This window comes from Sapajus apella, unplaced genomic scaffold, assembly GCF_009761245.1.
Source record: "Sapajus apella isolate SASKATOON/1434 unplaced genomic scaffold, GSC_monkey_1.0 scaffold107, whole genome shotgun sequence".
In the NCBI taxonomy this organism is placed as follows: domain Eukaryota; kingdom Metazoa; phylum Chordata; class Mammalia; order Primates; family Cebidae; genus Sapajus; species Sapajus apella.
This window is the reverse complement of record NW_022437047.1, coordinates 6,573,873-6,598,927: the sequence shown is the minus strand read 5'-3', so window position 1 is coordinate 6,598,927 and position 25,055 is coordinate 6,573,873. Positions and strand designations below refer to the sequence as shown.

Genomic DNA, 25,055 nt, shown 5'->3' with positions numbered 1-25,055 from the left:
CCTGTTTCTACTCTGCCTTATTGATCAAATTATGGTAGCCTAGGCCATGATCACCTCATTCTGGAAACTAGGCCCTTCAGAGAACCCCTCCCCAGGTTGTATGTGAGTCTCCTAAGGGGTCCTCCATGTGGCACATGCCAGTCTCCTGCCTCATTCCTCATGTGGCATCTTCTCCATTCTTCCTCTCCATATCTTTGTTGTACCTGTCAACAGATGCCAACACCCCTGGCAGGTGGACTGGCCTTGGATTCCTTCAAAGACTTCAGTCCCTAAAGACGGAATCGCCAAAATCCTTAGAGAAACAGAGCATGGTGACGTCGCCCCAACTCCGAACACACTTTTCCAGCTGGATTCTGAGGGAGAGCTGCTTGAGGACAGAGTTCTACAAGTTCTTTGGGACATTTTATTGTTCCCAAATCCCCTGGAATGTCAACGCCCAAATGCAGACTGCCAGCTGCACAGGTCACAGATGCTGTGGCATCCACCCTGTCCTCCACTTCCCTCCAGACCCAACCTTCTGTCTTCTCCTAGCATGAAGTAAGAGCTTCTGGATCTATAGGTTGGGTGGAAACATTCTGGGGGTGAGAATGCATGGAGGGGGTCCTCTCTTTCAGGACACAGTGCTCTAGTATGTGGGCCACAGTTAGTCTACTGAGCTTGTGTAAGTACATACAAAGCCAGTGCTGGGCACTTTACATATATTAGCTCTTATCATCCTCTCTGCAACCATATTTTGCACCCTGTATTAGTGAGGAAAGTGAGGCCCAGAGAGACTTGACCTCTTGTCCAAAGTCACACTTAATGGCAGGACCAGAATTCAGATCTAGGGCTGTCAAACTGTAAAGCACTGTTATTTCATGTGATTAGAAGATCTGAGCTCAGCTGCAGGAGGACTCTGGAGTCACATCTACTTATTGTCCATGGGGCTATAGCTGCATTCTTAGGGCCAGGAATGGGCAAGCCGGCCCAGCATGCCATTTCTGCCTCCCAGCTCTTTCCCTGGAGGCCTATCCTGGTGCCAGCTTGAAGCTCCACCTGTCTTACTCGGACTGAGTAGGCAGCTCCTTGGCCCACCATTCTTAACACAGGGACTTGGCTGGCTCCACCCCAATGGCGGGGTCTCCTCCAGCGCTGACCACACTTGCCGGTCTCTTAGGTCTGGCTGCACCCTCCTCCTCTTTCCCCGTGTGGCTCATGCTGGCTACTGGGCACTTCCCCATCCATGGACAGTTTGCAATATTGGCTCTCAGGTTCAAGTTCCTGAGCTTGTCCAAGAGCTCGCCCTTGGCCCAGGGTCCACTTGCTAGTCTGAGCTTCCAGCTCAGAGATCTTTATGACCCCTATCTGAGAGACAACAGTGCTTCCCAAGCTTTCGTGCCCACCCTAGGCCTCCCAATTCCTGCCATTGCTGGACTGCACTGGTAGGTGGGTGAGTGTGTAATTGATTCTAGCTCCAGGTTCCATTCCTCTCCAAGAAGCCCTGCCTGAGCTTGTCCATTTGGGAGAAAAGCCCAGTAGACAAGGCCTGCAAATGTCCTGCTGTTCGAGGTATATGCATGGCAATTTGGACAAAATTTTTCAGCCTCCTTTAGAGTCAGATCTGGGGGTCAAAGAATGGATCTACCCGCTGAAGAAGCCAGGAGGCAAGTTGAACTTGGCTGTGTGTCAGGAAGACTGGTCTCCACAGGTCAGCAAACACAAATGAAAGCAGGGAGCAGGGGATCAGCATGGTCTTTGGGTAACAGATTTTATTTACCATTTTACAAAAGAGGTTGATTGCATGCAAGTCGTAGGGATGCTGTATTTCCTGTGGAGGTCAAGCACTATCCAGTACAGCCCTCTCCTGAAACACAGGCTGGAAAGTAGCTGTTTGCTCAGTCTGGGCTCCTGGATAGCTAGAGTCCATCTCTTGCTTAATACTGTTCAAGTCAGGGACTGCAGAAGTCCCAGCAAGAATTCTGCACACTGGCATATCTCAGCAACACCTCCAAACACAGACTCAGAAATCAGGAGAGCCACATGTGCATACAGTCTCTTTAAATAAAATCACCAATGTATTCTAGAGGGGCTGTTAGTGAGTGGAGTCAAATGCCAAGAACCGTTCTACTTTTCCCTCTCTGTGCACACATCGAGATTTCCTGATAACAGGTTCCTTAAAGCAAGGCACAACCTGTTTGTATTAACCCCAGAGGCCTTGTATAACTTCTCTCCTAGGGAAGCTTGTCACAAGCTGACGTCTGCCCTGGCTAGACCAGATCCTTCCTACCAACCTGCTGTCTGGCCTCAGGCAAATCATTCCTCTCTTGGGAACTCATTTCCTTCATCATGGCAAATTGGAGACTTGGAACTCTGGTTCTCTCTGATGGTAGCTGGCCAGGACCGCAGTGGCGATGGGTAAGGGAAGAACGGCAGGAGAGGTATATGAGTCATGGCAATGCCATCATCCAGTGGTAGCCCCCTAAGCCCAGCAGTGCCTCCTGGGGTGCTTGGCAGAGTAGCTGAGGCTCCTAAGACCTTCTGGAAGAGCTGCACCTAGAGAACTGGGCTGCAGAAAAATACTTCGCATTCATGCTGCTTTGCACTTGGTTAAAGCCCTCATCACCATTATATTCCTCAGTCCTCACCCCAGACCTATAATTGAGGCAGACAGGACTCACTAACAATCCCTCTAGAATACATTTCTTCATTTACAGATGAGGAAGAGGATGATCAGTTAAACAGCTTTCCCAAGGTGATACGATGTGAGCAGAAGAGCTGGATAAGAAAGGAAGTCATCTCAGCCCTGACATTCATCTACGGCCCTGAGTTGTCTCTTTGAGGATGGCTGGTGGGGCAGTTCCTCAGAAAGGGGCCCTGACGCTCCTCTGGATGCCTTTAGGGTTACCTCTATAACTCCAGCGTTGACATTTCTGGACTCAGGGCAGTCCTGGCTGGAGACATCTGCCCTCAATCTTGGCAGCGTCCGTCTTCCGCCTCTGTGTCCCTGGTCCCTTGTGGGCATACCAGGGCCCACAGTCTTTGCCCAGACAGAATGCTCTCTTTCCAAAGGCATCCGGGCACAGTCCTGAAGTCAGTGTGTTTTCAGTGCATCTCTGCCCTCCCCTTACCTACATTTGTTTTCCTACAGCCCACGAGGTTTGCTGACCTCCAGCCTGAGACAGTGCTGAGCCTCCTTTTCCTGCTCCTGCTCTCAGCTGCAGGCATCGGGATCCAAATTCTTGTCAGCGTTGTTCCATGTGGCCAGGGACCTGCTGCTTGACTAAGGATGATGGGATCCCAGTAGGATCTGGGGACTGTGAGGTCCAGGGTTGGTGAATAGAAGACACATAGAGCTGCCTTCTTGTCAATTCCCAGCCCTGAAGAATGGGGGGCATTGTAGTAATGCCAAGGATTTGAGTAATGGGGAAGTATTTGCCAATTGCATCCTATAGCCCAAGCAATGTCTTGCCCAAGGCCCTGACCGGAGCCCTGTATATGGGAGTTACACCATTGTACAAAACAGGGGTGACTTTAAGGAAAAGAGGAAGGAGAGCATGGAGCAGCAGGGTGGTCGGGGTCGAGGGGAGGAAGGAGGGCAGACCATAGCACACACACTAGAAGTAAGCCTTGCTGTGCATACTCTTCTTTTCAAACTTTTGCTTGAGCTCAGAAATCAGAGTTGACTGGACAGGGCTCCCTATAGTTTTGGGGTTTGGTGGTGGTTGGGACTGCTGGGGGGTGAGAGAGCCAGAGACAGTAGGCACGGTCCAGTGGGCTGCGCCCGTGCTGGGCGCCATGCTGGGAGGTGGAGGGAGAGCTGGAGCTCTTGGGAGCAGGGAGCTTTCTGGGCTGTTGTTGTTGCAGTTCTCATTGGGAGGTTTCTCTTTGAGCACTAACTTGGTAGCAGCTTTGGCGCTCTTGGACTTGAGCCACTCAATGCGGATGGTGCGGGGCGCAGGGGTGGACCGCTTGCGGACCACCCGTCGCACTGGCAGGACCTTGTTAGACTTCTTGTTGCGCCAGAAGGTGGCAGTGGAGATGAGGACAGTGATGGCCACGACGGTGGCCATGGTGCCGGCCAGCACACCCACGGCCTTCATGGGGTTGTCCTTGGTCTGTATCAGGAAGGCAGCCATGGGGCTCCGGGAGAGGGTCTGAAAGAGAGAACCACCCCCTGCACTCAGCTGTTCCCACCTGGTCACTGAAGTCCAGAGTAGGGCATGTGCTTCCTTAAACCTAATGGTTTTTAAACTTTCTGGAGTCAGGAGTCCCTTTGAGAATCTGATAGGCACTATGCACTTGGGCTTTTTTTCAGGAAAATGCATACAGAGAGAGTATGATGCATGCAGCTCTCCAGAAAAATGCATGCAGAGACAGCATGGTGCAGACCAGTCTCTAGTACAATGTGCTCAGACAGCACATGCAAACAACCTCATTTGGATTCAGAACTCTGTCTTTAGCTGGACTCTGTTCTTGAGAGAGTAGGAGATTACCTGCCTTTGATTGTGGTAAGGAGTGGGGGGTCCGTCTGCCCAGATATATCAGGAACCTCTGAAGTGACTACTTTACTGTTAGACACTGAGCTGAGAGCTACACATAATGAATTCACTCTGCTTTTCAACACCCATGTGAAGGAGGCATCGTTATTTCCATTTTATAGGAAAGGTAACAGAGGCTTAGCAAAGCCCAAAGTCACACCATTAATAAGTATTGAACTAGAAACTCAACCTCCATTCCAAAGCCTGGATGTTTGATGGCACAAGCTGCCTTTGATAGCATTAAATATCTTTTTTTTCTTTTCTTTTCTTTTTTAAGATGGGGTTTCACCATGATAGCCAGGCTGGTCTTGAACTCCTGACCTCAGGTGATCCACCTACCTCAGCCTCCCAATGTGCTAGGATTACAGGCGTGAGCCACCGTGCCTGGCCAAATATATACCGTCTAATTTTCTTTCCTTTTTTTTTTTTTTTTTTTGAGACGGAGTCTTGCTCTGTTGCCAGGCTGGAGCACAGTGGTGCAATCTCGGCTCACTGCAACCTCTGCCTCCCGGGTTCAAGCAATTCCTCCGCCTCAGCCTTCCAAGTAGCTGGGACTACAGGCACGTGCCAAACGCCCGGCTAATTTTTGTATTTTTAGTAGAGACGGGGTTTCACCATGTTGGCCAGGATGGTCTTGATCTCTTGACCTCATGATCCACCTGCCTCGGCCTCCCAACATAATGGGATTACAGGCGTGAGCCACCACGCCCAGCCCATTGAGTGTCTTTCGGAGGAAGCCTGGAGATGGTACTTATCGCTTTGCCCACGTTGCAAAGAGGCCTGAGCTGGCCCTCTGACCCCTTTTTCCTGACCATGGCTTTGCACTCACCTCAGCATCTGTGATGTCAATTTTGAGTAAGGCCGTGGTGCTGAAGGATGGGGAGCCCCGGTCCTTGGCCTGTACCTCTAGGGACCATATGCAGTCCCTCCCGGGTGTGATGTTGTGCAGGGCATCCAGGGAGCGGATGGAATTCTTGAGCCAGATCTCCCCCGTGTGGGCATCGATATCAAACACATTGGCCGGCTCTGCATGGGTGATGGAATAGTCCACCAGGTTGTTGGGTTCCTCTGCATCCTCATCTATGGCCTATGCACAGGGAGAGACAAACAGAGCTGGGCTTTCAGGACCATCCTTGTGTACAATGGCTAAATCACCATGTCGTATGGGGCTTGCTGGGTTGATGGGAAATCGTCCTGATCCTATTTTGAGAGGATTGAGTTTGGAAAGGAATAGAATGTGTGCTCTCCTATAAGCCAGGGTCTATGTAGGCCTTACACATGTGCTACCCAGTTCCATTCTCAGAGCAAGTCCAGGAAGCAAATATTGGTGAATCCATATTACGGATGCAGAAATGAAAACTTAGATGTGAAGTGGCTTGCCCATGGATACAGAGGTATAAGAAGGACAGCCAGGATTCACAGTCAAGTCTGCCTGGTTTCAGAGTTCATCCTTAGAGCCACATTGGCAAGATGACAAAGTACAGTGAGAAAACCACTCTTTCGAAAGCAGGCAGACCAGCTATATAAAGGCAAGCCAAACACTTAACCCATCTGGCCTGTTTTTTCCTTTGTTAGTAGCACTGTCTTCTTTACTTCTGTGTTGAGGTGGGGTTGGGGATATATAAAATATCTTAAAGTTCCTTGTTCATCGTGGGAAGCCAATAAATTTTATCTTCAGTGAAATTCATATGCCCCAGTATCTGTTGCAGCTGCCAGACCCAGGCTTTTAGGGGAGCTCAGCTGCCTCTGAAACTCACCTCAATTTTCACTGGGGTCCCCAGCACCATCGTCTTCTTCTGAATGCTATTTCCAAACTGAGGGCAATGGTCATTGACATCTGACAGTGTGATAAACACCTCAGCTACGCTGTACTTGCCTTCCATATCCTCTGCCTTCACAAAGAAGTTGTACCTGGCAGTGGCCTCCGCGTCCAGGCTAGCCCAGGGCTGGGTGTAGATAAGCCCAGTGGATGGGTGGATCAGGAAGCTGCCAGGCAGAGAGCATAGGCGCGGGTGTGCATGCATACACACACATGTGCACACACGCACATGCCTGCAACAACGAGCTGCCTCCCGAATCAACAGTGAGGTGTCACGCAGCTCCTCCAAAGTGTCCCACCTGCTCCCTCCTATCCTTGAAGTCTAAGTAAGGTAGATCCACCTGTGGACTCACCCATCTGTCACTATTCAGCTTAACAACTCCAGTTGTAGTCTTTCTTTTTCTCTTCCTATGGCCTGTCCCCTCCCCAGCCAGTCCTGCTTGCCTGGCTCCTGAGGCCCTGGGCTCTGACCTTCTTTACCCTCTGCCTCAGCTTTCCACTTCCTCTCTCCAGTCCACTTCACCCAGGCTCCTGTCCCTCCCAGGTCTCTCCTGCCCCTGCCACAGACCCCCTCCACCCCCAGTCTTCCAACCCCCTTGCCCAAGGCTCTGTCCTGGATTCTGGATCTACTTACAGGTCTGCCCCAGTCCCATAGATGGAATATTTCACTTCGCCCCAGTGTCCTGTGTCTGGATCCACAGCCTGGAAGAGAAAGAGCTCCCGGTGGCATGTGCCTCTTTGTCAGGGTGTGTTGGCAGCTCCCAGGCCCTGAGGGTGGCTTTCAACCACAAAGCAAGGGGATTTGGGGTTTGTCCAACTGGGGAGAAATTGGTGGAGAGACCTGCCCGGGAGCCTTGGTTTTCCTCCAAGAAGTTTTAAGTGTTGAAATAGCCAAGAGATTTAGATCTGAAAAACATTCATCTCTACTTTGTAAATGAGGAAGGAAGAGGGGATGGGTCCCATGCCCTGTGCTTGCTATTTACACGTATATCCTCATTACAGTTCTGTGAGGTGTTGTAATCCCCATTGTATGGATGAAGAAACTGAGGCTAAGAGAGGGCAAGTATCTTGTCCAAGGACAGCTAATGAGTGTGGGCTTTGCCACTCAAACTGGAATTGACCTTCCAGATTGGTCTGGCTTCACAAGGCCCCCATCCCACCCCAGTTCCTGGGCCAGTCTCCAACCCACTGTGACAGCCACCACACTGGAGCCCCCTGGGGCATTCTCAGGAATCCTGGCAACATAGTAGTGGGAGTTGAACTTGGGGACATTGTCATTGGTGTCCAGGAGCTGGATCACAACATCCGCTGTAGAACTGAATTTCTCCGGGGTGTTCACTTCAACTGCCAGGAGCTGGGAAGGAAGGAAAATGAGGACTTATCTGGGTGGGCATTCACCTTGTGGAGAGCCTTCCCACCTCACCTCCCCAGGACTGATCCAGCTTCCATCTGCCAAGTCTCCCAATCTTCCTCACAGCTGCCAACCGGCTATGCCTGCCACCATCTGCAAGGATCACCTCTAAGGCCTGGCATCATCCTCTATCCCCTCAATTGGCTTGTAGTGCCAGTTTTCTGATCATTCCCATCTATATTGGAGTCAGTTTATTTTGTTCCACTGAGCTGCATATTCCTTTCCAGTTCCAATTGTCTTGACTATTTTTATAAGTTTATTGCCAGAGATAAAAACCAGTTTAATTTGTCAAAGCTTGTTGCCACTTGTCCAAAGGAAATTCTAAGGAAGAGTTAATTAGGGGCAACAACAACAAACGGGCTGGGCACGATGGCTCATGCCTCTAATCCCAGCACTCTGGGAGGCCAAGGTGGGCAGATCACCTGAGGTCAGGAGCTCGAGACCAGCCTGGCCAACATGGTAAAATCCTGTCTCTACTAAAAATACAAAAATTAGCTGGGCGTGGTGGCATGCGCCTGTAATCCCAGCTACTTGGGAGTCTGAGGCAGGAGAATCACTTGAACTCAGGAAGTGGAGGTTGCGGTGAGCTGAGATCGTACCACTGCACTCCAACCTGGGAGAAAGAGCAAGACTCTGTCTCAAAAATAAAAAACAGGGCTGGCGTGGTGGCTCACACCTGTAATCCCAGCACTTTGGGAGTCCGAGGCAGGCAGATCACAAGGTCAAGAGATCGAGACCATCCTGGCCAACATGGTGAAACCCCACCTCTACTAAAAATACAAAAATTAGCTGGGCATGGTGGCACACGCCTGTAGTCCCAGCTACTCGGGAGGCTGAGTCAGGATAATTGCTTGAACCCGGGAGGCAGAGGTTGCAGTGAGCCAAGATAGCGCCACTTTATTCCAGCCTGGCACCTGACGATGAAGGAAGACTCTGTCTCTGTCTAAAAAAAAAAAAAAAAAAAAAAAACAACAGCAACAACAAAAAACAAGTCCTGGCTCTGTTGCCCAGGCTGGAGGGTAATGGTGCTATCTTGGCTCACTGCAACCTCTGCCTCCCAGGCTGAAGCCATCCTCCCACCTCAGCCTTCCGAGTAGCTGAGACTACAGGCATGCACCACGATGCCTGGCTAATTTTTATAGTTTTTGCAGAGATAGGGTTTTGCCATGTTGTCCAGGCTGGTCTCGAACTCTTGGGCTCAAGCGATCTGTCCCACTCAGCCTCTGAAAGTGCTGGAATTACAGGCGTGAACCACTGGACCCAACCAAATTCTTTACTGACTTAAGGAGAATTCAAACTTTTTAAACAAGGTATGCCTTTTATGTCTCTTGCTTTCTTTATGCCTCTTTATAAAATTTTGCATTTTTCATCATTTGCATGATGCACATTTCTTCTTATGCTACTTCCTACAAATTTTATGTGTTGGCTGTCATTGTAAAAGAGAATTTTTAGTCTCATATTTTCTTATTATTTTCTGTATATAGGAAAGCTACTGGATTCGTGCATTAACTTTGTAATCAGCCATGTTAGCAATTTTGCTGTGTTTCTAAGAGTTTTCTTTTGTCTTTTCTAACCAAACAATCATATTATCTGTAAATAATGACTATCTTGTCTCCTCCTTTCTAAAGTTTGAACTTCTTATTTCCTTTCCTTATCCAGGAAGAATGCTATTCCAGGAATTCTGTTAAATAACAGCAGTGATAGCAGGCATCCATGCTTTGTTCCTAACTTCATGGATGGCTTTTGTAATAGTATTTCACTTTTAAGCATAATGCAGCCTAGAAGAGGACATGTGTTTATTTGTAGAATTATAAATAACAATTTTAATCATGTCAATGAAGTATTTCCTTTTCCTATGAACATATTATATATGTTCATATATAATATGCATTTCGTAATACCATTATGATTTTACATAATTATCAACGATATCACAGAAGTACTTTTTTTCCTCTTCTGCTAAGATTGTTATTGGGAGAGATAACAGATGTCAAGGCATATGATAAAACATCTATCTTGATCATCAAATAGATTTTCTCTGTCTATTAACATGGCAAATTATATTGGTAGTTTTCCTTTGATCCCACACCACCGCCTGCATTCCTGGGGCTGGTTGTGGTGTGTAAGCCAGGAAGCTCAGTGAGGCTGAGGCTGTGAGCAACCTGCAAGAAGAGCAGAGGGCTGGAGGAGAAAAGTGGAGGGCCAGGAAGGCCGGAGAATGACAAGAGACCCCTCAGGAATGAACCAAGATGCTTGTATGAATTCCTGGGGCCCTCCCATTCAGGGCAGTGAATTCAGGGCACCACCAACCTTGAAAGTTAATACTTTGGACTTTTCAAAGTCAATGGCAGCTGAGTTCTCCACAATAATCGTGACTTGGGCTTCATTCAGGACTGTCTGTGGAACCACTCGGAAGATGCCCCTGGCTCCCACCAGCTGCAAGTTGAATTTGGCATTGGCTCCCTGGAGAATTTGGAGAATGGAAACGGGGAAGATGAATGAGGATAGAAATTTATATTCATACTGCATAGAAGTCTTCACATGCCCTTAACCTGGGAGATATTAAGAGAGTTTCTGCATCTGACTTTTCCTTCTGAATGGATTGTGAGTGCCTTCAGGCTAAGCAGGTAGTCTTTGATTGGCTACTCTCCCTCCTCTCTCCTCTTATTGTTTCATTCCTTTTGTGGCCCACTTGGCCCCTGCTACATACACAGGGAAGGCTGATGCAGACCCACTTAGCTTTGGGACCTTGGCTCCCTGCGGTTTGCGGGAAGGCAGAGTGGAGGGTAGGACCACGCACCTGGTCAGAGTCATTGACGGTGATCTTGAGGCCCCTCAGTATCTCTCCCTGGGGCGGGTGCTCATTCATGGACAGCTCAAATCTGTTTTGGGGTCCACTCTCTCCGTAGAATGTTGGTGGGTGGTTGTTGAGGTCCACAATCCTGATGGTGACTGGGACGATGGCCTGGGCAGCTGGGCTGCCCACAGGGCTTATCTCGGTCACCTGGGATGGGGAAAAGTGGCTATTGCTGTGTGGCAGGTGTACCCTTCAGATGGTCCAGCTCCTACCTCCCTTGTATAATCCCCTTGGTTTGAGTGTGTCCTGGCCTAGCAACTTGCTTCTGAATGATAACATATGGCAAAGATGGTAAGCTATCACTTCATGATTAGATGACAAGAGATTGTAACTTCTGTCTTGTGAACTCTCTCTTTTGCTGGTTTTGATAAAGCAGGTAGCTACAGCTGACAGAGATGAATGGTGACCTCTAGCCAATAGCCAGTAAGGAGCTGAAGCTCTTAGTCCAACAGCCCACAAGGAACTGAGTCTTGCCAGTAATTGGGTGGGCAAGGAAACCAGTACTTGCCCAGTCAAGCCTGCAGATGAGACCCCAGTCCTGGCTGACAATCTGATTGCAACCATGTGAGGGACCTGGAGACCAAGGACCCAGCCAAGCTGAGACTGGAGTCCTGAACCACAGAAACTATGAGATATGAATGTGTATTGTTTTAAGCTACTAAGTTTGGGGTAATTCATTACACAGCTGATAACTAATACAGCCTACAAAGCCAGGACCAAGAGCCCCTAGGCACCCTGTGAACCATGTGGCAGATATCCTATAAGCTTCTTCAAGAGCTCCTTTCCCTTCTTCTGTAATCATGCTCTGGTCTTATGTATCCTAAAATTACCCTTCCTGGACTCCAATCCTTCACACCTTCACTGTTGTCCCTTTTGATTCTCACCCTATCCCTCATTCAGATACTTCACCCTGACTTCCACCCTGCATCTGGCACTGCTACTCTTTCTTCTTCCCAAGTGTTTTATTCCCGTGGCAATGTGACTCTGCTCTCACAGCTTCTCCTCAACCTCTCTAATCCCTCCTGGGTTTCCTTTACCTGCCCCTCTCCTCCTCCTCACTCTCAACCTCTTCACATAGCTCCCACAGCTGTGCTTGGTCGATTGTTCTCTCTCTTCTTCTTCTCTGGGTGCCTTTATTCCCTCCCACACCTTCCAGCTACCTGTAGGTTGACATTCTCTCCCACAGTTGCAAACCTGTATGGCCCAAGTTTTGATGTTTGAACTTGCATACCCCTCAGGCATTTGAATTCATCCTTCCTCACCCACTTCACTTGCCCTCTGTCCTGTACTCCTGATGGCATGGTATCACCAGGCTTCATCCATTCCTCTCCCATTCCTTACCCTCGAGGTCAGACGATTCCCTCATTCTGTGCAATCTGCTTCATGCATACTTTTCAATTTCTCCCTTCCTTCCATCCCACCTCTCCTCACCCCCATAGGCTCTCCTCCCCTGTTACTTCTCATCCAGTTTCCTCTGAAACCAAGTTGAGACCAGAGTTCTCAAATTCTGGCTGGGACTGGTGCCAGAATTACCTGGGTGCTTATAATATGCAGACTCCTGGGTTTGCCCCAAACATACTGAATTCCTACGCCCAGGAGTAGATCCTGAAAATCTTGGTTGGCCCAACTCTCCAAATTTGGGAACTCCACTGGTCTGGTGAGCAGCCAGGTGAACTCTCCTAGTGGCTGTAATCCTGCTGAAAACCTTCCAATGGCTCCTTATTGCTCTTGGACGGGACCAGCTATATAATTTGCCGGCCCAATGAAAAATAAAAATATGGGGTCTCTTGCTGAAAGAATTCCAAGACAGTCAACTTCAAGCACTAAGCTTAGTGTGGGACCCTTCTAAGTATAAGTCCCTGTGTGACTGCACAAGCCACACACCCAGCTCTAGAGACAAATCCCTTATATAATCCCCTCAGTTTCAGGGCCTTTGCTCCTCTGGCCCCAGCCTGAGGGTCCACCTTTCCTCCTTCTCCAGGCTGCCCATGGGCTCTCTGCTGTGGCCTCACCTGACTCCTTGTTGTTTCTCTAATACATCACTGCTCTTCCCTCCAGCCTGAGCTTGCTGCGTTTTCCTGGCTTGGTATGCTTTCACTCGGCCTCCACCCACCCAATGCCGGCCTCTGGCAGCATGCATCTGCGAGATCCCACCCATGCTCAGGCACTGCTGCTTCAGTCCCACCTCCTCCTGCCTTTCTGTGACTCCCTGTTCGTGAGTTCACGTCTGGTGCAGGTGCTCTTTGGAACAACATCTAGCCCCCTCCCCAGAATATGGGCCTCAGGAAAAAGGCCTGGGTCTCATCACTTTTATAGCCTTCTAGGACCAAAAGTGAGCAGGGAAGACAATGCTAGAGGGAGGGTACCTGTACATGCAGCTCATACACCTCTCTCTGGAGCTGGGCCGGGCTCTGCCTGACGGAGATGTCTCCAGACGTCTCGTTAATTTCAAAGGCTCCATCGCTCCCTGTCACAGAGAAGCACCCTGAAATTCTACACAGGGCCACGGGGAGGCGCAGGGGAGTTGTGTCAATGGAAGCTCCTCCTGCATTGCCTAGGAAAGCCTCCATAGAATGGAATCCTGTCATCCGTGTCTTGTCAACATGGAAAGAGTCTCAGAGGGGCTAAGTAACTTGTCTAAGGCTACACAGTCAGTGCAGATCTGGGACTTGAACTCACTTTTGTCCAGCTCCTAGGTTGCATACTGTGTCCCTTCTCTTATGCATAATACTAGATGTGTGTGCGTGTGTGTGAATTGTGAAGAAAAGAGAGGAAGCAAGGAGGACATACAGTGAGAGGAGGATTGGACACATGGACGGGGAGCAGGGAAAGGAGGGACAAGAGGGAGGGAATAAAGAGAGGAGAGGGAGGGTGTGGAGTGGGACAGGCAGGAGATGGGGTGGGTGCTCTGGGACTGGGTAAAGCTTTGCAGTGGTGATGGGAGGGAAGGCAGCTGAGGTCCCGTGAGGCTAGGAAAAAGAGGCTGGCAGGTTTGTCCACATGTGAGCTGCTGGAAAGTAAGTATGCACAGGCATGTAATAGAGGCAGGCTGGGGCATACAGACATGCACACATCTGGGACCGGGCACCAGGTGCGATGCCCTGGCCTAGTCCAGGGACAGCTCGGCTGGCTCAGTTCCTGTCCAGCTGTGGGAAGAGCACAGACTGTGGAGCTAGCAGGCTGAGGTTCAAATACAGTGACGGGAGCTTGGGATGCCTATTTAGCTTCTTCGGTTTTCTTGTCCATACACAGGGCTGCTTTAGGGCGCTGCCATATCATCACTGCACTTGATTCATTTAATTCAGCTATATGCTGTGGGATAACAATTAAAAAGGATGAGGAAATGCACAGCCACTTAAAAAGTGTGAGAAATGTTGCCACACGTTCCCATCAAGGAGCAAATACCCGCGGGAGAGGAGCATGGGCCAACACCTCCGTGTTGCTCTCAGCGCCCTCGCCCATGCTCTCCCAGCTCCTGGGTGTCATGACAGGCAGGGGACGAAGCACACAACCCAGAGACTTCCTTGTCTTGGGCCCTGCCCTTCCTCTCCATACATCTTATACTCCTGGTCCTTCAGACGAGGGAGCTGGCATCTAGAGAGGTTGGGGAACTTTGCTCTGGCCACCTAGACAGTCAAAGCTGCAGCCCCCAAAGCCGCTCAGACTCACCGTTCATGAGGCTGTAGATTATCCGATTGGGTTTGCCCCGGTCTCCATCCATGGCGACCACCTTCAGTACCTCCGAGCCCTCGGGGAAACAGGAGCAGCTGCTGCCTGATGGGCAGCACGAGGGCCCTCCCCTCCCCAAACAATCTCCCCATGATAAAAAAGGAGGTGCTACCCCCACCCAGGAAAAGAGCCAGGCCTCTGTGTGGTCGTGCAGCATGACACTGCTCTCCTGTGCCGAGGGCTAGATGCACTCACTGACCTCCGGAGCTGGAGGGATAGCCTGAGGCCCCACTGCTTCCTCGCCGGTAGGGGAGGAAGCCTCCTTTTCCTAGCCTCCAGGCTCCCCAAGGATTCTCAGGCCTCTTGCACCAACTTCTGGCCCACAGGCCACACTCAGCCCTTGCCTCTACTGCTCCCCGCTTTTTAGCCTCACTCTCACTGCCACCTCTATCTTTTGCTTTCATCCCGCCCCAGAGGTGCATGAAGGGAGAGGGGAAAGACAGGTGGGAGAGAGACCAAGCCTCATATGTGAGGTCTCAGAATTCAGATTTTATCCTGTGGGCATTTGGTGCTGCTACAAGGGTTTGGGGTAGGGCTGCCCCAGCTGTGTAAGTCTTGCTTGACCTCTGGCTGTTGTCCCTTCTTCAGCCCCCTACACCAGCCCTTCTCTCTGGTTGACTCCAGGCTACTTCTTAACCCGGCACAGATGCTGCCTCCTTCCTTGGAGCCTGTCCTGAGCCCTGTCCCTCAGCACCTCCTTCTCCTCTTAGCTCCTCAGTGGAATGGCCTGGGCCTCCCCTGGCCCACCCTGCAGGCCCCACCCAGGGCAGCCCAGCAGCTCTCTCCCTCACTTTGAGCTTGCCTTCACCACTGGGTCCTCAAAAACTGTTTCCTTTTGCTTTATAAAGCAGAGAATAGACCAGATGCATTGGCTCACGCCTGTCATCCCAGCACTTTGGGAGGTCGAGGTGGGTGAATCACCTGAGGTCAGGAGTTCCAGACCAGCCTGGCCAACATGGTGAAACCCCTTCTCTACTAAAAATACCAAAAATTAGCCAGGTGTGGTGGCTCACGCCTGTAATCCCAGCACCTTGGCAGGCAAGGCGGGTGGATCACGAGGTTGGGAGATCGAGACCATTCTGGCTGCCCAACGTGGTGAAACCCTGCCTCTACTAAAAATACAAAAATTAGCCAGGTGTGGTGGCACGCCACCTGTAGTCCCAGCTACTCAGGAGGCTGAGGCAGGAGAATCGCTTGAACCCAGGAGGCAGAGGTTGCAGTGAGCCGAGATCGTGCCAGTGCACTTTAGCCTGAGCAACAGGGCGAGACCCTGTCTCAAAAACAAAAACAAACAAGCAAACAAAACCAAAAAATTAGATGGGCATGGCGGTGCACACCTGTAGTCTCAACTACTCGGGAGGCTGAGGCAGGAGAATCGCTTGAACCCAGGAGGCAGAGGTTGCAGTGAGCCCAGATCACACCACTGTACACCAGCCTGGATGACAGAGTGAGACTCTGTCTCAAAAAAAAAAAAAAAAAAGTCCAGAATAATCAGACAAGTGCAAATTAAGAATGCAATTCAATTGCATAGAGTTCTTAAGCTGTGGCCTAGAGAACAGGCTGGAGCCAGGCCTCTGCGCAGTGGGAGCTCATGGTCTAGATAGGGGAAAAAGGGCCAGTTCATGGCCTGAGGCTGGGTGAGTCCACAGAGCTGGCCTCTGTGTGAGGAGAGTGACCAGGGCCAGCCCAGTCATCTCCAGCAGGGGGTCCTGAAAATCACAAGGGTCAGGGCAGGAGGCATCTAGAGGGGACGCTGGCTGAGGGGCACAGCCACCCACCGGAAGGGTGTCCTCATACACGTAGCCATAGTAGGGTGTGCCCACGAAGACAGGGGCCATGTCCTGAACATCCTCCACGTTGACCGTGACCGTGGTGGTGGCTGAGAACACCACGTCAGCCCCATGAAACCTCCCACCGCCATCCTGCAGAAGAATCGAGGCCACAGAAGGAGAGTGAAGACAAGTTGGGATGTGGAATTGAACAGAACCCATGAGAACCTGGCTCCTGCCAACTTATGGCTATGAGGCCAGCTGTCCTCTCCAATTTTCTGTTTGCTCCTGTGTCATCTGGAGAGACTTCTCTCACAGGGGTGCTGAGAACATTAAAGTGCCACCATTCCTTTGCAAGTGGGGTTAGTTCTCTCTCCAGAGAAATTATATCAGATGGGTGGCAGGAGAAAGGCATGCAGAACTAAGTTCCCCCTGCCAGCCAGGAACCAAGCCTCAGGCACCTCCTGAGGACCTACATAGTCTGTGCGTGGCCTGCGCTGAGTGCCGGGGGCCCACAACAGCAAGACTTGGGCCCCTCACCGAGCATCATAGCGGAGATGTGCACCCAGCCCAGCCCGTGCAGCTATGGGCAGGTGAGGCTAACTCGGGCCTCCTGGTGCAGGCTGCAGTGGGATGGCCCGTAGCCAGACTGTGACCAGCAAGGGCCTGCCTGCAAAAGAAAGTGCTGGGCCTAGAGGGACAGCTGGGGTTCTGCACTCTTTGCGGGGGAAGAAGCTTCTGTGAGTACCTGCTGGCTTCCAGTGTTTCCCACACCATGCATTTCAGAAATATGAGAACTTTAGTTGAGTTTCCGGGGGGGAGGCAGATGAGGAAACTGAGTCTCAGAAGGGGTGACTGGTCATATAGAGAGGAGGAAGTGGGTGAGCAAGCCTGGCCAGCAAGATGGAGGTGCCCGGAGGCCATGCTGTTGAGGATGTGAGGTGACGCCATTCTCTTGGCCATCCCACCTGGTCCTACCTAGGGGATCCTGGCTCGTTAGTTTCTAGGAGGCATATGCCCTCCGAGAGCCCACAGAGCCCAGCCTCCCTGGAGAATATGTCCAGGCAGAAAAGATTCCAAGCAGCTGTGCCCTATCTCCCCACACCCACCATGTCTCCTGCTCTCCATACTGCTCCCCCTCCCCTGTAGAGCCTACTTGGTTCCAACCCAAGGGCTGAGGAGAAACTAGATGCTCCCCTGTCCCGCTGTGTTACCTTGGCGACCACGGTGATGTAGTGGGTCCGGGACCTCTCGTAGTCTAGAGTGGCCTCAGGCTGGAGGCGCAGCACACCGCTGTGGCGGTCCACAGCAAATGGGGAGTGTAGGTTCTGTAAGAATTAGGAGGCAGCTGGACCTCAGGAAGAACCCAGGCCAGACCCAGGAATGCCCGCTCTGCTTTCTGAAGGGAGTCTTCACTGCCTCTTGTCACAGGACCTTAGGGCTGAGGTTCCTGCTTCAGAGCACTCAGCTTTTCTGGTCCCAGGTTCTCCTTCCTAGGACTGGGGGCTTTCCCTCCCACACTCTCAATTAAAAACACAATGTTCCCTTCTGGGCCTTTGCTTTTCTTCCTGCTCAGCTGGAAAACCAGTTTTCTTGGCCTCCTCTTTGGGCTAAGCTCTGGACTGGAGGGTCCAGCAGGTGGCAACGTCTGCAGAGTAATCTAACCTGGAGGCGGCCAGGGCTTAAAAGTCACAGTGAGGGAAAGAAACGTTGGGACCTTCAACCCTACAGCAAACAAGTGACTGCAAGCCAGTCCGAGGCAGCCTGGCGTCAGGGGAGAGGGTGTGCAGCCTAAAGGAGGCTGGCAGGGAGCACTGGCCTCTGGTGAGGTCCCGGGGGCCCTTCTGTCTGGGTAGGGTCAGGCACTGGTGCCAGGTGCTGTTATTGGGGCTTTACATGTATGTAATCTTCACAACAATGCAACAAGGATGTGTTTTTCTCTCTCCCATGTGATACATGAGGAAATTCAGCTGGGAAAGTTAGATAACACGCTGAGGGTCATGTGAAGGGTGAGGGGTGGGGTCTCTCCAGCACCCATGCAGTCCAGGGGACTTCTGGGCCTGTGTTATTAGGGGCATCAGAGCTCTGCTTCTCTTGAGTGTTGCCCCTTCTGCTCTTTTTTCTATTGACCATTCTGGGCCAACACAGGGCTCTCCACCCATGTGGCAGCCCCTGCAGAAAGGGCTGGGGATGTGGAGGGCTGAGGGTCCTGGGACATGGAAAGAGGGAGGGGTCAGGCTGACTTAGAGGAAGCCAGGATGGGCCCATCAGGGAAAGAAGGCTTCTGTCCCTCTCACATCCCCTCCTGCCCATCCCAATTCTCGGTGGACTCCTTGGGAATCATAGAGGCACCAACCTAAAGGCCTGGGTGATGGAGGTAGGGGCCACCCAGGTGTCCCCTCTGGCCCAGCCCCAGGTTACATCCTGTATGCCCCACCTTACCTGCAGGAAGTAGGTGACACTCCCTCCAGAGCCTGTGTCCCTGTCCACGGCATGGACCTTAAAGATGCTGCTCCCAGCAGGTATGTCCTGAGGGGATCACAGCCACAGGGGAGGGTCAGACAGTGACAGTGTTCTCAGGGGGACAGAGGCATATAGAGGGGTCAGGGGAGTGAAGCACCAAAAAGAGGTGGACAGGTAAGGATAAAGGGTGTGAGCACCCAACGGGGGCAGCGGCTCAGAGGGGGTGCAGGAAAGAGGGAAAGGGAAATTGGAGCAAAAAGATGTAGTGAGGGGCTGGGGGAGGGGCTCGAGGAGAGAGGGAGAAGAAAAAAACAAGCCTCCAAACAGATAAAGGGTCTACCTATGAAATAGCAATTTATAAAGCAGGAAATGATTCCTAACCACAGACACATTTAGAATCACTAGGGACCATATACCTACATTTTAGAGAAAGAATGTGACATCTTTCTCCTATTGAATTAGCAAACTTTTTTTTTTGAGATGGAGTTTCGCTTTTGTTACCCAGGTTGGAGTGCAATGGCATGATATCAGTTCACTGCAACCTCTGCCTCCTGGGTTCAAGTGATTCTCCTGCCTCAGCCTCCTGGGTAACTGGGATTACAGGTGCCCACCACCATGCCAGGCTAATTTTGTATTTTTAGTAGAAACGGGGTTTCACCATGTTGGTCAGGCTGGTCTCGAACTCCTGACCTCAGGTCATCCATCCGTCTTGGCCCCCTAAAGTGCTGGGATTACAGGTGTGAGCCACCACACCTGGCCTGAATTAGCAAACATTTTAAACTTTGAGAATCCAGTGTTGTCAAGGGGCAGGGGAAAAAAACCCTCCCGTTGTGGGGAGGGAGCCCAAAGGTGCCTTCTGGAAAAGCAATCTGGCAATGCCCCGTGGGCATATGTGCTTTTGATACAGTAATTTCAAATCCCAAACTGTATCTTAAGGAAAGAATCCTAATTAACAGAAAACAAATGGATGCTCAGAAGTTGATGTGTCTCATGACAGCAAAATTTAAAGCGCCTTAAATATCCAAACATCAGGGAGGGGACATTCTGTAAATGATAGATCGTTCACTTGATGAAAGCTATTAAAACAGCAGATACCCAAACCTAACAATTAATGAGGAAAATGCTTATGTTATATTAAGTGCAAATAGGATACTGAAAGCATACGTTTAGTATAATCACAACTAATCAAACAGAAAAAAAACCAACAAACTCTGTAATGACAAGAAGACTAGAAGGAAATACACCAAAATTTAACAATGTCTCAAGTTGGAGGGAGTGAGGGTGATTTTGAAAACTCATTTTCCTTACTTTTCTACGTATTTCACAATTCTACACTAAACACATATTATGACTACAATGGAAAAAAGCAAATGAACATTCCTTTGGAATAAAAGTGAATGTGAGAGGGAGAAGGTGGTGACAGAGAGGCTCTCCACAGGGCCGTGAGCCATGGCAAGGCCACAGGGCAGCCCCAGGGGTAAGCTATGGGCCTGGGTGGAAGATTTGGCCCCTCCAGCGGCTCCTCACTCACCTCGGGAACCAGGACGACATAAGGCTCCTGAATGAACCTGGGTGCCTCGTCATTGGCATCAGTCACCAGGATCACAACTTTTTCAGCCACCTGAGAAGGGGCAGAGGGATCAAGAGCCAGTGCAATGCGACCTTCTGAGGGATGAATGGATAGCAACCTCTAACGCTCCAAGGTACGTGTCTCTTCCCATCCCTCCTCTCTCTCTCCCTCCCTTCCTTCTTTTACTCATTCATTCAACAAACATTAAGCAGCCTCTTAGTGCCAAGCACTGTGTTTCATCCTGGTGACAGAAGACAGTCTGATGGCGTGTTATTTTGCAGTAGTCATAGTGGCTGGGATATCAGGGCAAAGATAAGCATATTTAAAAACACGTTGTATCTCCTCAAGGTGATAGCAGCAGTATGTCAGGCACTGGGGGCGGGGCCCTGCACTGCACCAGCACACACACATGGCCTGTGTAAATGCATTCGTTAGGGTTGGGAGTGCCTGGGCTGTGATGGCAGAGAGCAGGGAGGCTTCTCAGAGGAGTGAGAACTAATCCCTGAGGGAGGTTTGCCAGGAGGAAAGAGGTAGAAAGGCGTGCCAGGATGAAGAGGCTGCATTGTGCAAAGGCAAAGAGGCATGCGTGGTGAGCTGAGAGAGCGGAAGTAGATTTATGTCTAGATTATGGCCTGGGTGGGGCGGATGTGGGAGAAAAGGCAGTGAGGCAGATGGTGCCCAATGGGGAGGCTTGGAATGCCAGACTGAAGCTTGGTTTTCATCCTGCCAGTGGCAGAGGCCAGCTGTTAGCACTTTCTGAGCCTCGGAGTGGGCAGGTCTGACTGGCCCATAGCGACAACTTCAGAGCCAATTGGGGTGGGGAAGCCTGGAGGCCAGTGAGCCCCTGGGGTTTGTTAGGCCATCCAGGGAGCACTGATGAGCACTGAGAGAAAGTAGTTGCTGTGGGGTGCCCAGGAGTTCATCTCAGGTGACTGAGCAGGAGGCCAAGACCCAGGTGGGAGAGGCAGATGGGAAGGGTAAGTTTCAGGAGATGCTGTGGAATGTGGGTTAGACCCATTAGAAGCTCAGCTCAGACAGCCTGACCTCTCCATTCCTTCTTTTCCTTCCTTCCCCTCTGGCCTTGCTGCAGCCCTCTCCTGCGGGCACTTTGGGCAGGTCTTGCTGGGCCCTGGCTTAAACTTAAAGAAAAGCCCCATGAAGGCTGGGGGAGGAATCGTACCGGCCTCACCCAAATGCTGCAGACTGCCAGAGACTGCCTTGGGCATGCACTCACCAGATTCAGGCCGTCAGAAATGCTGATGACGGCTTCAATCTCATCCTCCCTCTGTGAAGCAAAGGGACAGAGTGAGTGAACAGGAGTCTGACACGCCATGGGACCCCCATGGCTGGGTGGAGCTCTCCCTGCCCCATGAACTCATCAGAGGAGGCCTGGGCATGCCAACAGATCCCTGGAGCAGGGTGGGTGGTGGCAGCAGCATGCCTGGCAGAGTAGAAAGCTGCCTCCCCCCATGCTAGAGACCTTGTTTTGGGACTTTTGTCTCTGGGGTTCTTACAAACCCAGAGACCCAGAGGATCTGTTGGGATTCCAACAGAAAATACTCTCCTGTCACAGTGAGGAGAGACGCCGACCTTAGTGTGCTCAAGGTCCCATGAAGACTTTTCCTCTTTCTTTTCCTTTTTCTCCCCTTCTCTCTCCACACCTCTCCACAATCCAGGGCTCTGCAGAGGCTCACATCCATGGTATCTCAGTGCTCCCCAGGATACAGTGAGACCTCAATGGGGAGGAGTATTGGAGGTCGCCAGATCCCGTGGGTGCCAGGGAGTGGGGTACTGGCAGCACAGTCGGGCTCCACTGCTGTGTCCCCCAGCAGTCCCTGAGACCTCCCCTTCCTTTCTCTACCCTGTCCTGCAGCTAGTGGATGCTGTCACCAGAGCTGGTAGCATCCCCACAGCAGAGACCCAGTTAGCCATACACCAGGTTGGTGTGCAATCTGAAAAATCCCATACCTTGTCACCTGCAAGTTCCAAGGGGGGAGAGGGGAGGAGCCCTACCAAACTCAGACTCACTCCCAACCAGCCTTTCCAGCCCTGACCTGCTCTGAGTTCCTGTGGTTCATAGCACCTTTCCAAGGACAGCCTTGAAAAATCACTTTGTGAGGTTTCTTTCAGAAACCTCAAAGTGCAAACAGATTTATTTTTAATGGAACATGCTTAAAAGATGAGCAGGGCTGGCAGGTGCTCATCAAAGGAGCCCACTGTTCTGTCTGTGTGAACCAGGAGCATGAGAGTAAAGCCCGCTCTGCTGATGGGAAGTGGCCCAGAGATCCCACAGAGCGGATGTGCCCAGGTGTGCCCCTCATCCCCTACTCTGCAAAGAGGTTCTAACCAACGTGTTCTAGGGGAACTTCAGCCCACCAAGGTCTGTCTGCAGGCAGACACCCCTCAGGACTTCCCACACCTCCCCATACCTCTCTGTCCAGTTCTTCAACCAGGGTGATGTTTCCAAAAGTTGGGTCAACAGAAAAGACGCTTCTAGCGCTGGGGTCAAAGCTGATGTGGTAGGAGATGGGGTCTCCCTCAGGGTCTGTCCCATTCAGGGTGTATACATGAGAGCCTGGAAGGAGACACAGTGGAGAGACATAGAATCTTGCTCAGGACCAAGGATTCAGCTGCTTATAAGGTGACTATTCAACTCAATGCCAAAGGTACCGCCCTGAACTGGGCTCTCACTGCTGGCCTCATCCCTGCTGGCTGCTTCTCACTTTGTATCTTTATTCTTCACAGCGGTTAGATGTGATGATCAGTCACTTTCCAGACTGTAATCTCTAACACCAGTTACAGAGCAGGTGCAGGTCTTCTGTGCCTAACTGTAGCGCCTGTGTTCTGCTCTGCCTGGTAATAACTCCTTTCTCAGGATCCAAGATTGAGGGGTTCCTGGGTATAGGGAAGGGGAAATGGGAGCAGCCATTTCCCCTTTATAGACTTCTTTAGAGAAGTCTATTGTGAGAACAGCAGCAAAGTGATGGTGCTAAGCCATTCGTGAAGGATCCACCCCCATGATCCAGCACTTCCCACCACCTGCAACATTGGAGATTACAATTGAACATGAGGTTTCGGTGGGAAAACAGATGCAAGCCACATCAGTTGATTAACTCCCAAACTTATTTTTGGTATTAATTTTGTATTAAGAAGGTCTATATGTCTCCTTGGAGATAATGATACTCTTCTTTATAAAGTACTTCAAGTGATTTGATATATGTAAATAAATATCAAGCATATTACCCTCCAAAAAAAAAAAAAGAAAAAAAAAAAAAAAAAAACCATCCCTTTGCTGCTGTTCTCACAATAGACTTCTCTAAAGAAGGCAGGAGGGGTGACCCACAGTGCACCATTGTCCCCGATGCCTGGACAGTGTTCTGCAGGGATTTCTGAACCCGGTGCCTGTTTTACTCTGCTCCTCCTTTCCCCGAGACCCCAATGCCCACAAAGTAAGAGAAAGGGAATGTGAAATCTCTCCTTTCTCCTCCCCTCTCTCTGCATATCTCAGCAAGTTGGATGTTCTTATGCTGTTTTAAAGCCTAGATACCTGGGGCTCAGGGAGGTGAATACATTTGCTCAAGGTCACACAGCCATAACCGGTAGCACCTTACCGCCTGCTTCCTACAGCTGCCTGTCTCAAGGAGCCACCCTATCTCTGGGCGGGAGCCCTGGTCTCCAGGACTGGCCAGGCTTAAGTCGCCATGGCAGCGATGACCTTCTTTCCTGCCATTCCCCGGGGGAATTCGGATAGAAAACAGGGAGCTCCCGGGCGTGCCCAGCAACTTGGCGCTGGCCGCGTATACAGGCTCGGGTGAATCACAGGCTTGATCCCTGAGTCCAGGGGAACTCGAGCCACCCCTCAGGAAGACCTGTCGGGAGCCAGTGCCAGGGCTACTCACCTACAGGGGTGTCCTCTGGGAGGCTGAACAGAGCCATGTTTCCGTTGGTGCTGCCGACCCCATTGTCGAAGAAGTGCGGAGCGAAGTTGGCCTGGGCTGGGAGAAGAACACAGAACAGACGGACACTCAGACACCAGGAGGGAGCTTCGCACCAGCGCGGTCCAGCGTCAGGCCCCGCTCCTGGGCAGCAGGGCGCTCGGTCTCCCCAACCCAAGTGCACTGAGGATGGGGCGCCGCCCAGAGGATGCCCCTCACTCCCCAGTCCACCTCCAGTGGGCTTGGGCTTGTCAGGGACACGTCGCAGGTGGGCGCTGAGAACCCAGGTAGCAACCTAACCCCGCCTTCATCAATGGGCAGATTGCACCTGCGCTCAGAGACGGGTAGTGCCCCAGCCAAGGTCACGCCGCGAGCCAGGGCACTATCCCCTGCCCCACGCAGCATCGGAGCTGCCACCAAGCCTCCAGCTCTGCTTCCGAACAAGTGCAGAGCTGCGGGGGCCCGGACGCCAAACCCCGGGGCTCCAGGACACCAGCTCTGGAGAAGCGCCCGGGAGTGCCCCACTCCTCAGCTACCCCACTACCCACTACCGAATGTGCCAGGCTGATGGAAGGACTTCCTCGCTCCCTCCCACCAGCCCGAGTCCCACTCTGGAGTGGTCCAGGACCATGTCCCGGTGGCCACCTGGGTGGCGCCGGCGCCCACCCCCTTCGCCGTCCACGCGGCCGGCGGGGACCTGCGGCCACTCACCCAGGCAAAGGCGCAGCAGCCCCAGGGCCAGGGTGGCCCACCAGCCGCGCCTCATGTCTCCGCCGGCGCGGAGCGTCGCCTGCCGCTGCCGAGGCCCGGCGCAGGGGCGCGGAGCATGCCCTGGGCCCGCGGGGAGTGCAGAGACGACAATGGGGGTAGCGGCGGCGGCGGCGGCAGCCGCGGCGGGAGAGGGCGCGGGGCGGGAGCGGCGGGTGGCGCGAGGGCGCTAAGAGGATGACACGGCTCGGATCCGCTCCTGCCCTGACGAGACCGA

At 51.7% G+C, this 25,055-nt stretch overlaps 1 protein-coding gene across 1 annotated transcript; it reads right to left on the bottom strand.

Moving 5' to 3' along the window:
* Positions 1-896: 896 nt before the first annotated feature.
* CDHR1 (cadherin related family member 1) lies at positions 897-25,055 on the bottom strand. Its single transcript, XM_032259263.1, has 17 exons — positions 24,782-25,055; positions 24,035-24,130; positions 22,565-22,710; positions 21,370-21,420; positions 20,097-20,186; positions 18,545-18,631; positions 17,317-17,430; positions 16,112-16,255; positions 14,274-14,352; positions 12,971-13,071; positions 10,548-10,751; positions 10,058-10,210; positions 7,526-7,690; positions 6,971-7,038; positions 6,275-6,503; positions 5,347-5,604; positions 897-4,133 (listed from the first exon to the last, which is right to left on the bottom strand). The coding sequence occupies exons 1-17, from the start codon at positions 24,834-24,836 to the stop codon at positions 3,594-3,596; spliced, it is 2,580 nt and encodes an 859-aa protein (XP_032115154.1). The 5' UTR covers positions 24,837-25,055; the 3' UTR covers positions 897-3,593.